The sequence below is a fragment of the Excalfactoria chinensis genome, chromosome 1 (genome assembly GCF_039878825.1).
Source record: "Excalfactoria chinensis isolate bCotChi1 chromosome 1, bCotChi1.hap2, whole genome shotgun sequence".
Lineage (NCBI taxonomy): Eukaryota > Metazoa > Chordata > Aves > Galliformes > Phasianidae > Excalfactoria > Excalfactoria chinensis.
The window spans coordinates 111946595-111958797 of NC_092825.1; the positions used below are offsets into that span (position 1 = coordinate 111946595).

General features: G+C 39.2%; 1 protein-coding gene across 1 annotated transcript; it reads right to left on the bottom strand.

The window, feature by feature from the left end:
* Positions 1-314: 314 nt before the first annotated feature.
* EIF2S3 (eukaryotic translation initiation factor 2 subunit gamma) lies at positions 315-12197 on the bottom strand. The gene is made up of 12 exons (XM_072327056.1): positions 12051-12197; positions 10567-10630; positions 9952-10079; positions 9720-9841; positions 8250-8344; positions 7444-7602; positions 6056-6190; positions 5299-5393; positions 4206-4350; positions 3594-3763; positions 2350-2522; positions 315-566 (listed from the first exon to the last, which is right to left on the bottom strand). Exons 1-12 carry the CDS (start codon positions 12117-12119, stop codon positions 503-505), a joined length of 1419 nt encoding a protein of 472 aa, XP_072183157.1. The 5' UTR covers positions 12120-12197; the 3' UTR covers positions 315-502.
* Positions 12198-12203: the final 6 nt, after the last annotated feature.

The following is a 12203-nucleotide window of genomic DNA, read 5'->3' on the forward strand; positions in this document are numbered from 1 at the left end:
ACCTAAACAAGGCAAGAGGATGCACAGAAAGGGCGCTAGTCTTCAAGGCCAGAATAACTTCTGCTTGCCTTTAGCTCTTGTACTGGTTGAACAACCACCACTGTCTTTTGTTACGCAAAACATCATATGATGAAAATAAGCAATATTTTATTTCAATACCACATTTATCATTTGTGTGTTACACTGGGGCTGGCTTGACTGATGTTAAACAGGTATGTCCAAAACACACAAAATAACATAAATTAGACATGCCGTGAGACATGTACAATCAATTTCTACTAAAACGTGGATAATGAAACCCACTTCTACGCCAATTCTTTTACACTTTTAATGGTGATAGTGACTAGTATTTTAGTAAGAGGGTAAAATTCAATAGTGTACAACAGCCATACAATTCAAAGACAGTGGTTGCACAGCTTCCAATTCCATTATGAAGATACACTCCCTCCAAAATAGAAATGGGCTCCTCATCTTTAAAAATGAAGCGTGCTTTTTTTGTTCTTCAGTCGTCGTCAACAGTTGGTTTGATTGTCACTCCTCTTCTGATCTGACCCCAACCAATTAAACTGAAAAAAAGAAAAACAGTTGGTATCACTTTTAATAGCAGACAGAAACACCCAGAAGGGATCAACATACTTCTATTACACTTAAGCCGTCAGCTCTTAAGACGCTTGGATTCTTTCCCCACTCACCTCCCTCACAAACCATCCCACCAGATCTAAGAGTGGTTAGTAGAAACAGAATAAAGAAGGATGGGGGACGCAGAACGTTGGCATGTCTGTAATCAATGAAGAAAGTACTGCTGAATAGTGAATTTAAAAATGGAAAATTCTGTAATGTATATTGGAGTAGCTAACTGTAATTATAGCTTCATCGCTTTCTACCTGTAAGTGCTGCATTACTTTCAAAGAGAAAGGAACATGGAAAAATACAGACAACTGCAGTAAACTGCAAATTTAACTCTTAATGAACTTGCAACCCAAAATGGTAACTCAAGTCTCAGGTAAGTTTGGTACAATCAAAGCCCCTTTTATAGGCCGCTGTTGCCTCAGAATAATATACTTAAAAGAATGTGTTCATTTTCACAGTCAGCAGGCAGTCCATAGAACTATCTTTAACACATTTTTCATTTCTGGCAAGGGAGATACACAGAAACCGCAAGTGCGTTCCCATGTAATTTGCTAACAGTAGGGCTCCCTCTGGACTTAGACAGATAAGCAAAAAGAGGAACTGAATTATACTATTGCAGCACTTCCTACTTTTTGAGACCATATTCATAGCTTGTAGCCATCCCATGTTTGAAGCCACAGTTCCTTACAATCACTAACGCACGTCGTTTGCTTCGCCATTTGCTAGCTACTTAACTTCTATGCCTTTATGTATTTATTGCCTATTTTATTTTTCCTTTTCTTGCTTTCTCATTTTCCAGTACTCCATCCCCTCAAGCAGTTAAGTTTCCTTCTCATTATGCCAACCATAGAGAGATAAGTCAGCCTTTGGCAAAAATTGGTTATGTTTCATGAGCAAGAAGTAATCTACAAAGGCCAGATGCCTTGGAACAAAACTCACATTAGAATTTGCATAGGTTGGCAGTCTGTGGCTTAAAATAGCATTGTTTCCAATATACGTAGTTTCTCCTTTTCATTTTGCTTTCATTGACTGTAATTGGATTGGGTTTTTTAGTATGTTTAAATCACATCATTTTTTTTCCCCCATTTTTTTCTTCCCTTTCCTCAGGGAATAACCAGTTCTCTGATTTATCAACTATCTCCAAGGCAGCACGTACTAAATTGCTCATGCTTTTCTGATATCTGAAAAATCATCCATTGATATTTAAATCTCAGTTCTTTTTCATACAGCAAGAACATCTCAGATGAATGCTTCCCTTATACTGTCTCTCACACTGTAAGAGCTGTGTAGGGTCAAGGAATCCAAACACTATTACATTCTTATTCTTTTATGTATATATGGAATACGTAAAAGGTACCATATGTATAATCATCTACAAAGAAGTACGTTAGGCCTAAAATGAATCACCAATCAAACCTGCTCATCATTTTCAGCCTCCATATATTTCAGTGCAGACAGACATTTTATAATTGACATTTAAACAGATCAAAGTAGTTAATACTTTTCCCGCTGTTCAGAGTACGTGTAATACTAGAACTTCATATGCCCCATCTCCACTCCCCTACTACTTCTTTAAAGGTTGCACTGCAAGTTCAGAGGAATTCTTTAAAACAGAGATGCCTTTTCTAGAGCATGATCAGATCTACCTCTTTCTTCTTAATATGATTTAGTTTTTATACAGTAACAGCTAGGCATTCTACCAATTTAACACCAACTTACCGCCAGTGCTTCTCAACTCTTCGACTCAGGGCAATTTTTTCTCCCACTTCTGTGCATACTGGGTTAGTCAGAACTATCTTCCCCAAGTCAGCCTTTACTGCGCTGACTCTTCCTCCAGTAGATAAGGATCCAATATTTACCATTAAAACTTCATTCTTTGATAATTTTTGCACCTGAAATAACACACACGAAACTATGAAACATAAGCTGTTGTATTTGAAACAATCTATTCACACTAAGCACAACAGTATTCAACAGCACAATCGCTCAAATGAAGAAAAATACCACAGGCATTATTGAACACCTTCTGTGATTCAACTGCCACAGAAACGAGATGGCTGAGAAATGCATAATCTATATATAGCCCATGCACAAATGATGCAAAAGAGCATTTGTGGATAAAAAGTTTTCTATTTTTAACTCTTGTGAAGGACAAATGTATAAATACGCTCTGCATGTAGTAGCACAGATTCTTATAGAGGAATCCCAACGAAGCGTGTAATGCCATTTTCTATAATACATACCTAGCACTGCTCATACTGCATTGAAAGCAAAACAACTGTCTTGGATATTGCTATGAAGTGGAATGTTTTACTGTTTCTTTAAATTATCTGTCTACATACATCAAAATGATTCCTCAAAAACAAAAAACCCCAAACAAACCAATTCACGGAGGATAAAGTGCTAAAGCATCTGATTTACACAAAGCAGTCTATAGATTTTAATTCAAAAAGGAGCTTTAATACTAAAAATGATCTTGTAGTTTGATTAGAGTAAAAAGGATCATGGAACATGAGACCACAGTATGCATTAAGTTCACGCTTTCTTTTTGACTGCCGTGTTTCAGAAATACTTAGCTTTAAAAAGCTCTTCAGAGAGAGAACCTACAAGCAGAACGTAGATCGGTGTGTATATAAAGCTGATTACTGCACACATTAATAGGTTGATAGAAAAGGATAACAGCTACAAATGAGGTTAGAAGAACTTCTGAATTGAAGACGTAAATACTTCACGGTATTTCAACCTACTCTGTTCTGAATTCCTACTCCTCTGAAAACTTTTATTCTACAGCAGTAAAGAGACAACAGATCTATGACAGCCATGTATGAAGAGGGAAACAAAACTACTATATGGTTCCAAAATGTACATATTAATACAACTTTGCACAAGTTATCTTAACAGAAATCAGAGAACAGCCCGCGGTACTCTGAAATTTATTAATTCTAAATTTATTAAGTACAGACCTTTGCAGCTTTCTTGTCTCCTTCAGTGCGCACACCCAGCAGTCGTCTCAGCAGGAAATAGGAAATTTCTAGCTCTGTAAATATTTCAGGCAATGCTCCAACCGCACCAAGAACTTGCCCTACCATTCGGTCAGCCCGGCACAAAGTTGGGTCAATCTTAGTTCCAACACCTACAACACAACAAGGAATGTCACAAGGAGTAACTGAAAAGTGGCCGTCACATTCACATCTTCAAATACTTGAATGAGATCTAAAAACAATATACCGAAAATACACTGAAAATGAACTGGGCATTGCCTATTATCTGGGCAGCACTGTCAGAATGTCAGCAAGACTGCGATCTTTGTCCAAACAGAATGAAGAAATATTCTACTGTTAAAGGTGATACAATTAACAATTTAAGCTGAACTGAATTGGCTACTGACATCCAATAAATTATTTCATAAATGCAGGTTTTCCATAAGCATCATTTATCTGTCTCTTTCTAACTACACATTAAATTGCTCATAGCCTTTTTGGTTTCATTTAGCAATGACTTTTAGTATAATAATCAAGTGTTTTCAATAAGCATTAGGTAATAAATCTCTTCATAAAAGAATATCCTATCCTTACCTATAAGTCCTCCTGGAGCAGCGTATTGTAAATCGTTGTGCTCAGCAAAGAGTGACACAATTTTGGAAAAGATTGGCTTGCACATGAGTTTTCCTTCACTGTCCTTGGACACAATACCAGGTCGGACCTCAATTTCCTGACCGACCTAATTATCAAAGTGAGAAAGTGGTTGACAGGTTGTTTCACAGGAACTCAAAGCTAATCTTCTAGTCACAGGCAAGACATGCGTATTCCAAGACTGTAGTATGGACACAAACCCTTGGTTCTGGGCTACTGCAGATCTTCTGCGCTATTTAGTATAAACCTAACAATACCTAAACCTCTGAATCTTACATCCAATGAAACAATTACTTTTCTCTCCAATACAGTCTAAATAACTGCTTTTGCAAAGGATTTTTATTAGTTGTAACTCCAATGTGCAAATTTTAGGGTCTGCATTTATTTTTAAATATTTCATTTAGAAATGTTACAGCACTGAGAAAAATGGAGTTAATTTGATCCATGTAACCGATGGCCAATAAACTAAAAGATAAAGAAGGTGTACGTTGAATTAATGTTCAAAGATGGTTTGTTTTTTTGCCTAACAGAATAACTTTTAAAGTTCTCATATATTAACAGTGTCCCATGAGAAAAAAAATATATGCATATATATATATACACACACAGAATACTTATGTGGAGAAGTGGGATCTCTAAGAACCCACACACAGCTTAGAGGTACCTTTGAAGGCTTTCATCCTTCTCCTCAGAGTAATTCGGAAAGTAGGAGGGGTGGGACAGAAAAAAACCCAGCTCCCTCAATGTTTGTAAGCAATGAAGATGACATCATCAGTAGAAAAAGCTAAGACTGAAGTAACAAATACATATCTACATCTATCTATCTATGTATAAGTGCAAGGTAAACATTTCTTGTTCCTGTAAAAACCAGGGAAGCATCAACGAGGCATGGCACATAAAGACAGGTGTATACAGATACATATAATTCAATTTCATATACTTATCTTGTACTAAGCATGCAAGAAGAAAAGCAACAACAACAAAAAAACCCTACTCATCATCACTACAAATTTCCAAAGAAGGAAGAGAAGATTACCTTTAAAACACCTTTTAGAATACTACCACCAGCTACACCCCCCTTAAGGTCATCAACTTCACAGCCAGGCTTGTTAACATCAAAGGACCTAATTACTAAAAAGAACAGAATATAATCAAGTTTATGATTAAGATCCAGTTTTTAAAGAACTTGTGCCTTTCTTTAACAACTTTGATTATTTCGCTATTCCGAGAAAAGCTTCACTATTCACAATGTCACTATTTTTTGTAACCTTGTTTTAACACTCTGCGCTCATATGAATTAATAACTTCTTTTTAAAAGGTCTTCCACATTTTTGTGGCATTACTGGGAAAGACAAAAAAAACACAGATCCCCTGTAGCAGAACTGGATTTCTAAACATCCTGGACAAGAACTGAGTCTGCTTAATATAGAAAATCTGACCAGGCTACCCTGTCTATAGGACTTTCATATAAATAATTTTCATATACAAGAGCTTGTCAGTACTTTGTTAAATGGAATTTCTAGCAATTGAAGTTTTAATCAACAACCTTCTCATCATAATCACATTTTCCTGCTGCTGTACACACGATGTCAAGCCAGCAATTACCTCAGATAGATTTAAGTGCGGTAGTTCAACTATGAACAAACAATATAGATTTCAGGAAATACTTCAAAAGGAGGAGAACAGTTGAACACTGTTTTTAAACCCACCCCTTCTTGAGAATCCTGCCACATGGTATTCTAAGGGCATAACAGATAACAGCCACAAAAGCTCAAACACAAGCATCTACATACCAATAAGCCTTGGTTCAGATGTAAAGTCTCGCAAAGGGACTGGAATTTTTTTCACTATATACTCGCAGACTACCTCAATGTTGTATTTCAGCTGTGCTGAGATTGGAATTATTGGAGCTCCTTCTGCAACTGTACCTGAAAGAAGTTTGACATCAAGCCTTAATACAGGATTTGCAGAAACACAATCAAGTGTTCTGTAACTGTCAAAAGCACTAATGAAGTTTGAGGTGCACTTTCCACGTGCTTCCCAAAGCAATAAGTATCACAGCATCTGCCATTCCCTTCAACATTTCAGCTCAAACCAGACAGACCTACTTTTTAAGGCAATCTGAAACAGACTGCCACTGCGTTGCCACTGGGTAACTGTGTACACTGAAGTTTTACAATTGCTCTATGAAAACTGCTTACAGATAATGTTCTGCTTTTCGGTGATCAGAAAAAATCTTAAGAGAAATTCCATAGAGAGATTGGATATCTAAATGTTCCATGCATCAGTATTAATTTTAAAGACAGATTTCGTTTTGATGAACCAAAATTCCTATCAACTTAATAATCAACCTTTTCTAAGGCTTGCAATGCAACTAAATATTTTATAAAAAAACTTATTTATATGGAAAGAAGAATTTAGTTATCAAGGTTTGCTAAACATTATTCATTTTAATTCTATCTATATTTCTCAATGTCTGCAGCTCTCACAAAGGAATTTGGATTTCTACCCCAAGCCGCTGACATAGCTGTTACAAACAGCTTATGCAAGGCAACTGTTGTGAATGAAGGAGAGACCCATTAGCTATCTCTGATGGTGACAACCCAGCTCTGCAGTTTTTAACATATCCCAGTTAAACCAGACAAGCAGGGAAAGTGGCAGAAGCTTCTGGGAAAGATGAAACCTCAAAGTGTTAGAATAAAATCAAACAGAAATGATGGACAGAGGAGGATAACGTTGCTTGAACTGGACTCAAAAAGAGGCAAGGCCAATCTTTTGTGAACAGATGAAAAATGATTTATACCCACAAGGTACACCACCCATGAACACTGCTTCACTCTCTCCTGCACCACAGTAAGATTACTGCACAGTCTCTAGCAGAGAAACTGTCGGCATTACCAAGAAGAAACCACAAATTCAAGGGAAACTACAGGACAACAATGAAAACTACTGCTACTAGTTTTGCATCAAGTGCTTTGAGCTCTAGCCGTAATATTATTGTATCTAAGCAGTCTGAAATATGGAAGAGGAACAACTCCAATGGTCTATCTTTCTAAATTAACAAACCACATACACCAGTGTAGTCCAAGTATGAAACTTCTTTCACAAATATATAGAAACAATTCTCCCAACAGTGAAGAATTTCTACCACTGAGCCAGACTTCTGCCGGTGAAAGCTTACCTTGCACAAATGCAAGAATCTGCTCGTATTGTTCTTTAGCCTGGCTCTCCTTCACTAAATCAATCTTATTCTGCAGAATCAAAATGTGTTTCAGTTTCATGATTTCTATAGCAGCTAGATGTTCTGAGGTCTGGGGTTGAGGACATGACTCATTACCAGCTGAAAGAAGAAAAATGATTGTAATATAAAAAACCATAAAGGGAGACAAAACTCACACAGTTAAGAAACGTAATTTCTGCTGTGTCTTCATTAAAAACAAACCAACCAGCATGTAACAGAGACATGACTATCACTGTAGACCACTACGGTGTTCCGCAGACAAACATAAGTTTTATTCACATCCTATTCTTTGCAAAACAGAACAATTTCCTCAACCAAGTTTTGTGTCCTATACCTTAATTTTGCCCACATCCATCTGGATTTACTGTTACTATTGATATGTGTGGACTCTTCTATGGGTGAGGCTAAAGGTTTAAAGAAAACTTCAGAGAAAAGTCAGAATTAACATTTCATGGAAATGCACTGACTAAATGTTACTGTAGTACAGCACCACAGAGTTTGGTCTTGACCAGCTGATGGCTACCAGGCTAATGAGTCCATACAGCTATGTTTAAAATAAACCCACAACAGCTAGTCAGGTTATATTTTCACTATAAAATTACTTACTTAAGCTTCTTAAACACATCTCAAAAGCACTCATTTGTTTTAATAACTCACCTCATCCCACTTGACTTCAAAACCTGCATGAAGTTGACCTACGGCATTTAAAATAAAGAAAAGCACTGCTTTCTTGTAGCAATCATTACCTATCAGCAGTAAAGCTGCATCCATTACTGCTGCGCCGTTCAGCATAGTAGCCATCAAAATGTCGTGGCCAGGACAATCCACAAAAGAGACATGCCTGTTGCAGACAACAGTGAGAAGGTCAGAAAGCCAATTACCAATAATTTCTGTGAATGTGAATACCTAAGCAGACACACAAATTAAACGAATCCTTAAAATGAACTAAAAAGCAAATAAACAGGAACATGAAACCAGATGCTGAGAAGTAATACATTAGAAGTACATTTGTAGGAATACAGACTAATGGAAGGCTACTGAATAAAAATTCGGAGTTCCATGATTTAATACTTTATATTCATACTATGCATTACTGTAGTATTTCACAAATTGATGTGTATATGAGACTAGGCTCAGATGCACCAGAACAACAACAAAACTCAGAGGATACAGCACATTATATCTCATTTCTCATCTCTCATAAGTTGTCTCCCACTCTGAAATTTTTAAAAATGATAAACCTTTAATTCTATGATTAAAACTACACTTCACTTCAAAGATTTACACACAGAAACAATACTAACAGCCATTAGCTCCAACCTTATGCTTTTATTGTGCAAGACCATAACAGTCAGTGCACTGCTTTCTGGTGCGGATCGGCTCCATGAAGAAACCACATAACACATCATCAAAGAGCAAGGGACTAGTTTGCTGCTTTGTAAACAGAAATTAAAAGCCTACTGTAAGCAAATAAGCAGCAAAATACAGAACCTAATGCTTTTTAGCACTATCTTAACAACAGCTGTGTAACAATCACCCTCCAACAGGAGTTAATCTTACAAGCGCTCTACCAGAGATGTGATTAAAAGAAGGAAATGCACACTTAGAGCAATGCACGTATTCCATACAATAGCTTGAACTAAGAATCCTGTCGTACAACAGCCTTTGTGACTACTCTCATTCAGTCACTGCAAAGACTCATGCAACAACTATTTAGATTACTATACTTCTCTAATGACCACACTATGATTGTCAAATTAATAAAGGACACCTACACTCTAGCACCAAGACTGATCTCACGTTAAGAATCAGGCTTTATTTCATATTCTTTACTGGAACTTGAAAAACTTTTCTGCCTCTAGTAAGAAAAAGGAATTCAAAAGAATGGGTATGTAAGGCCTGCATTAGTTTTTATTCTGGTGGTTTTAATATCTACTTTAATATGTTCAGAGCAAGAAAAAAAAATTGTTTCACTTCAGAGCAAAGCACTCAGGGACAGAAAATAGAGTTGTGCTTTACTCTGGATTGCGTACCACAACTAATAAAACGAACACAGGTTAAATATTGCCTCACATCTGGGGCATCCAATCTAAAGTGCCTAAGAGCACGTGGTCTGCTGTTCTCATTCAGCTTGCAGCTCAACCCTGACTATTTTTAGTTATGTAAAGTATAACTAAATTAAACATAATTTACACCACCAATTCCACAGCATTTACCTGACTAGTTTGAAATTCCCTTTAGTGCCAGGAATATCTGTAGGGAATTCATCTGGGGTACTGCTTCCACAGGATCGGTAACATTCTGGTCGGGAACAGCTTGGGTCATCCAACTTGTAAATCTGCAAGTATTTTTGTTGTAAAGTTTCATTCATCAATAGTTATTGATAAGCTTATGTCCCCCTTGTAATATCTTAGTGACATACTTGCTTGATTTCTAACAGTGACTCACCTTTGCATTGGCATAGCCCAGCTTGATCGTGATATTTCTTTCCAGCTCATTTTTAAACCTGACAGTATGAACACCAGATATAGCTTTGACTACCGTCGACTTTCCGTGGGCTACGTGGCCAATTGTACCTATGTTTTAAAGGCAAACGTTTGTCAGTTAACTGCTGTTCAACGTGCACAGTGACCATCAACACAATTACCCAAATGCTCTGGAGCCAGTAAGCCCAGTGTTACCATCAAAATACATACAGATTCCTTAGCTGTTTTTGTCTAAACGAACAACAGCCTAGAATGAGCCTTCAACAGATGCTTTTACAATCTACGCTTCTGTGATAATCATTTCAATTCCCAATCTTAAGATTAAAAAGACTTAGCATCTACACCCCACTTCATTCAAAGCAGTACTCATGAAGTACAACTGTAGTGTTTGTCAAGTTAGAAGGGTCTGACAAGTCTCTCAAAACACGTAATAGAAATACCTTATCTATATCACTGTGTATAAGTACAAATTTCTGATTTTATTTTCCCCACACAGATACCATACATTAACACACGAGCAGTACGAAGCACCACATTAACACATTCCCCGCTCCCTCTTATTTAGATGTTATTTTACCTATATTAATTGTAGCTTGTCTGCTGATGACTTCTGGTGAGAGAGGCGTCAGCTTGGTAACATCCTGCATGAAGGAGATTTTACAGTTTATTCATTTGGTATCTAAATGCTTGTACATATTTTCTCCACTGATCTGAGTCTGACTCTCTCTGTGCCATTTTCTGAACCTGTTCATGGTAACTTCAAAGCCTGCAGTGAATCTCTACGGATGAGCTGCTGAGTTCAAGCAAAGATTCATGAAGCATCTTTGTTGCAGAACAGGATATAAAGCTTTGTGAAATCACACCATGTTCACACTCAGACACGAGCAGGTTCTGTATGTTATTAAATCTGACCATAGCTGTGTTAAAATATAATCTTACTTATATCTCAAGTATTAAATGAGTAATACGTCCAGGTTCAAAACAAAACGATTTCCTTCTATGTACCACAATTATACCTTTGTATATCTTGACAACTAACTTATCACCTGAGCTCACTGAGACCGGCGATGGGCCCACGACCTGCAGATGGCGCTGTGCAGCTGGATGACAGCGCCGTGAATGATGCAAACCCTGTCACCAAGAGCCCTGTTCCCGAAGTACAGCATCAGCACTAATGCCATTTTTCTTCAAGGCTGGCATAAAGTTAAGCTCAGCAACAGGCTACAGTGAGCTGAAGAGGCCCACTGAACAAAGTACAGAGTGGGGCTGAATGGAAATTCCTGTTGATCAGGAAATGAGGAACTGCTGCACTCTTGCCAGCTGGCAAAACACCCAATGAGAAAGAAAAATAAGAAGCTTTCTGAAGTTACCAATGTGCTTCACTAACAAACTTGCTAGAACACAAAAAGGATTCTCATATTCAAACTCAAAGAATATGAACCATTGCTACTGACAAGAAAATAATAACAAAAACCACCAACATGCAGTTTGTCAAAACGTTCTGTAGTTTGTCACGCTGTGCCGGGATCTGTCAGGCCGAACAGGGCTCTGAGCACCCTGATGGAGCTGTAGGTGTCCCAGCTCCTTGCTGGGCACACAGATTCTTTGGCATTTAAGGCTTCTTTCCAACTCAAACTATTCCGTGATTCTAAGAACAGGCACCTTCCTCGGCAGCTCTGCACAGCACACCTGTCCAACCCGGGCACGCCGAGCAGCCCACACTACCGGCCCGTTCCGAAGACGCGGCACCCTATTTATCACAGTGGGAGCCCTCGGCACTCCAGGCCGGCCAGCCACGCGGAGGCCGCCGCGATCCGCCCAGTTCTCACCGCTCCCGCTCAGCCACCCACCCACCCACCCGGCCGGTCCCCACAGCAGCCCCGCCGCGCCGCTCGGCCGCAGCCCTCCCCGCCCCGCCGCACTGCCGCCGGCTCGGCTCCCGGCCCTCAGGGCGGCGGCGGCCCCGTGGAGAGGAGCGGAGCGCTTCACCTGCCGCACGACGCCCCCCGGCCCCCATAGCCCCCCCCGGCGCCGAGCGGGCGCCCCCCACGCGGTCCGCACCAAGGTGGCGAGGTCCTGCCGGGAGAGGTGCGGCTGCCCCAGCGTCACTCCCGCCTCGTCTCCCGCCATCTTGGCCGCAAAAGGAAGCGGGGCTGCCCGCACGGCCGCCTGACCCCTCGCTTTCCTCGGCGCCGCCTTCACCGCGCCCGGCAC

Coding starts and splice junctions, on each gene's coding strand:
- EIF2S3 (XM_072327056.1), bottom strand. CDS start 12,119: ATGGCGGGAGACGAGGCGGGAGTGACGCTGGGGCAGCCGCACCTCTCC. Junction 9,842..9,951: donor TGGGCTATGCCAATGCAAAG/GTGAGTCACTGT, acceptor AAATACTTGCAG/ATTTACAAGTTGGATGACCC. Junction 3,764..4,205: donor TGCTCCAGGAGGACTTATAG/GTAAGGATAGGA, acceptor GTTGTGTTGTAG/GTGTTGGAACTAAGATTGAC.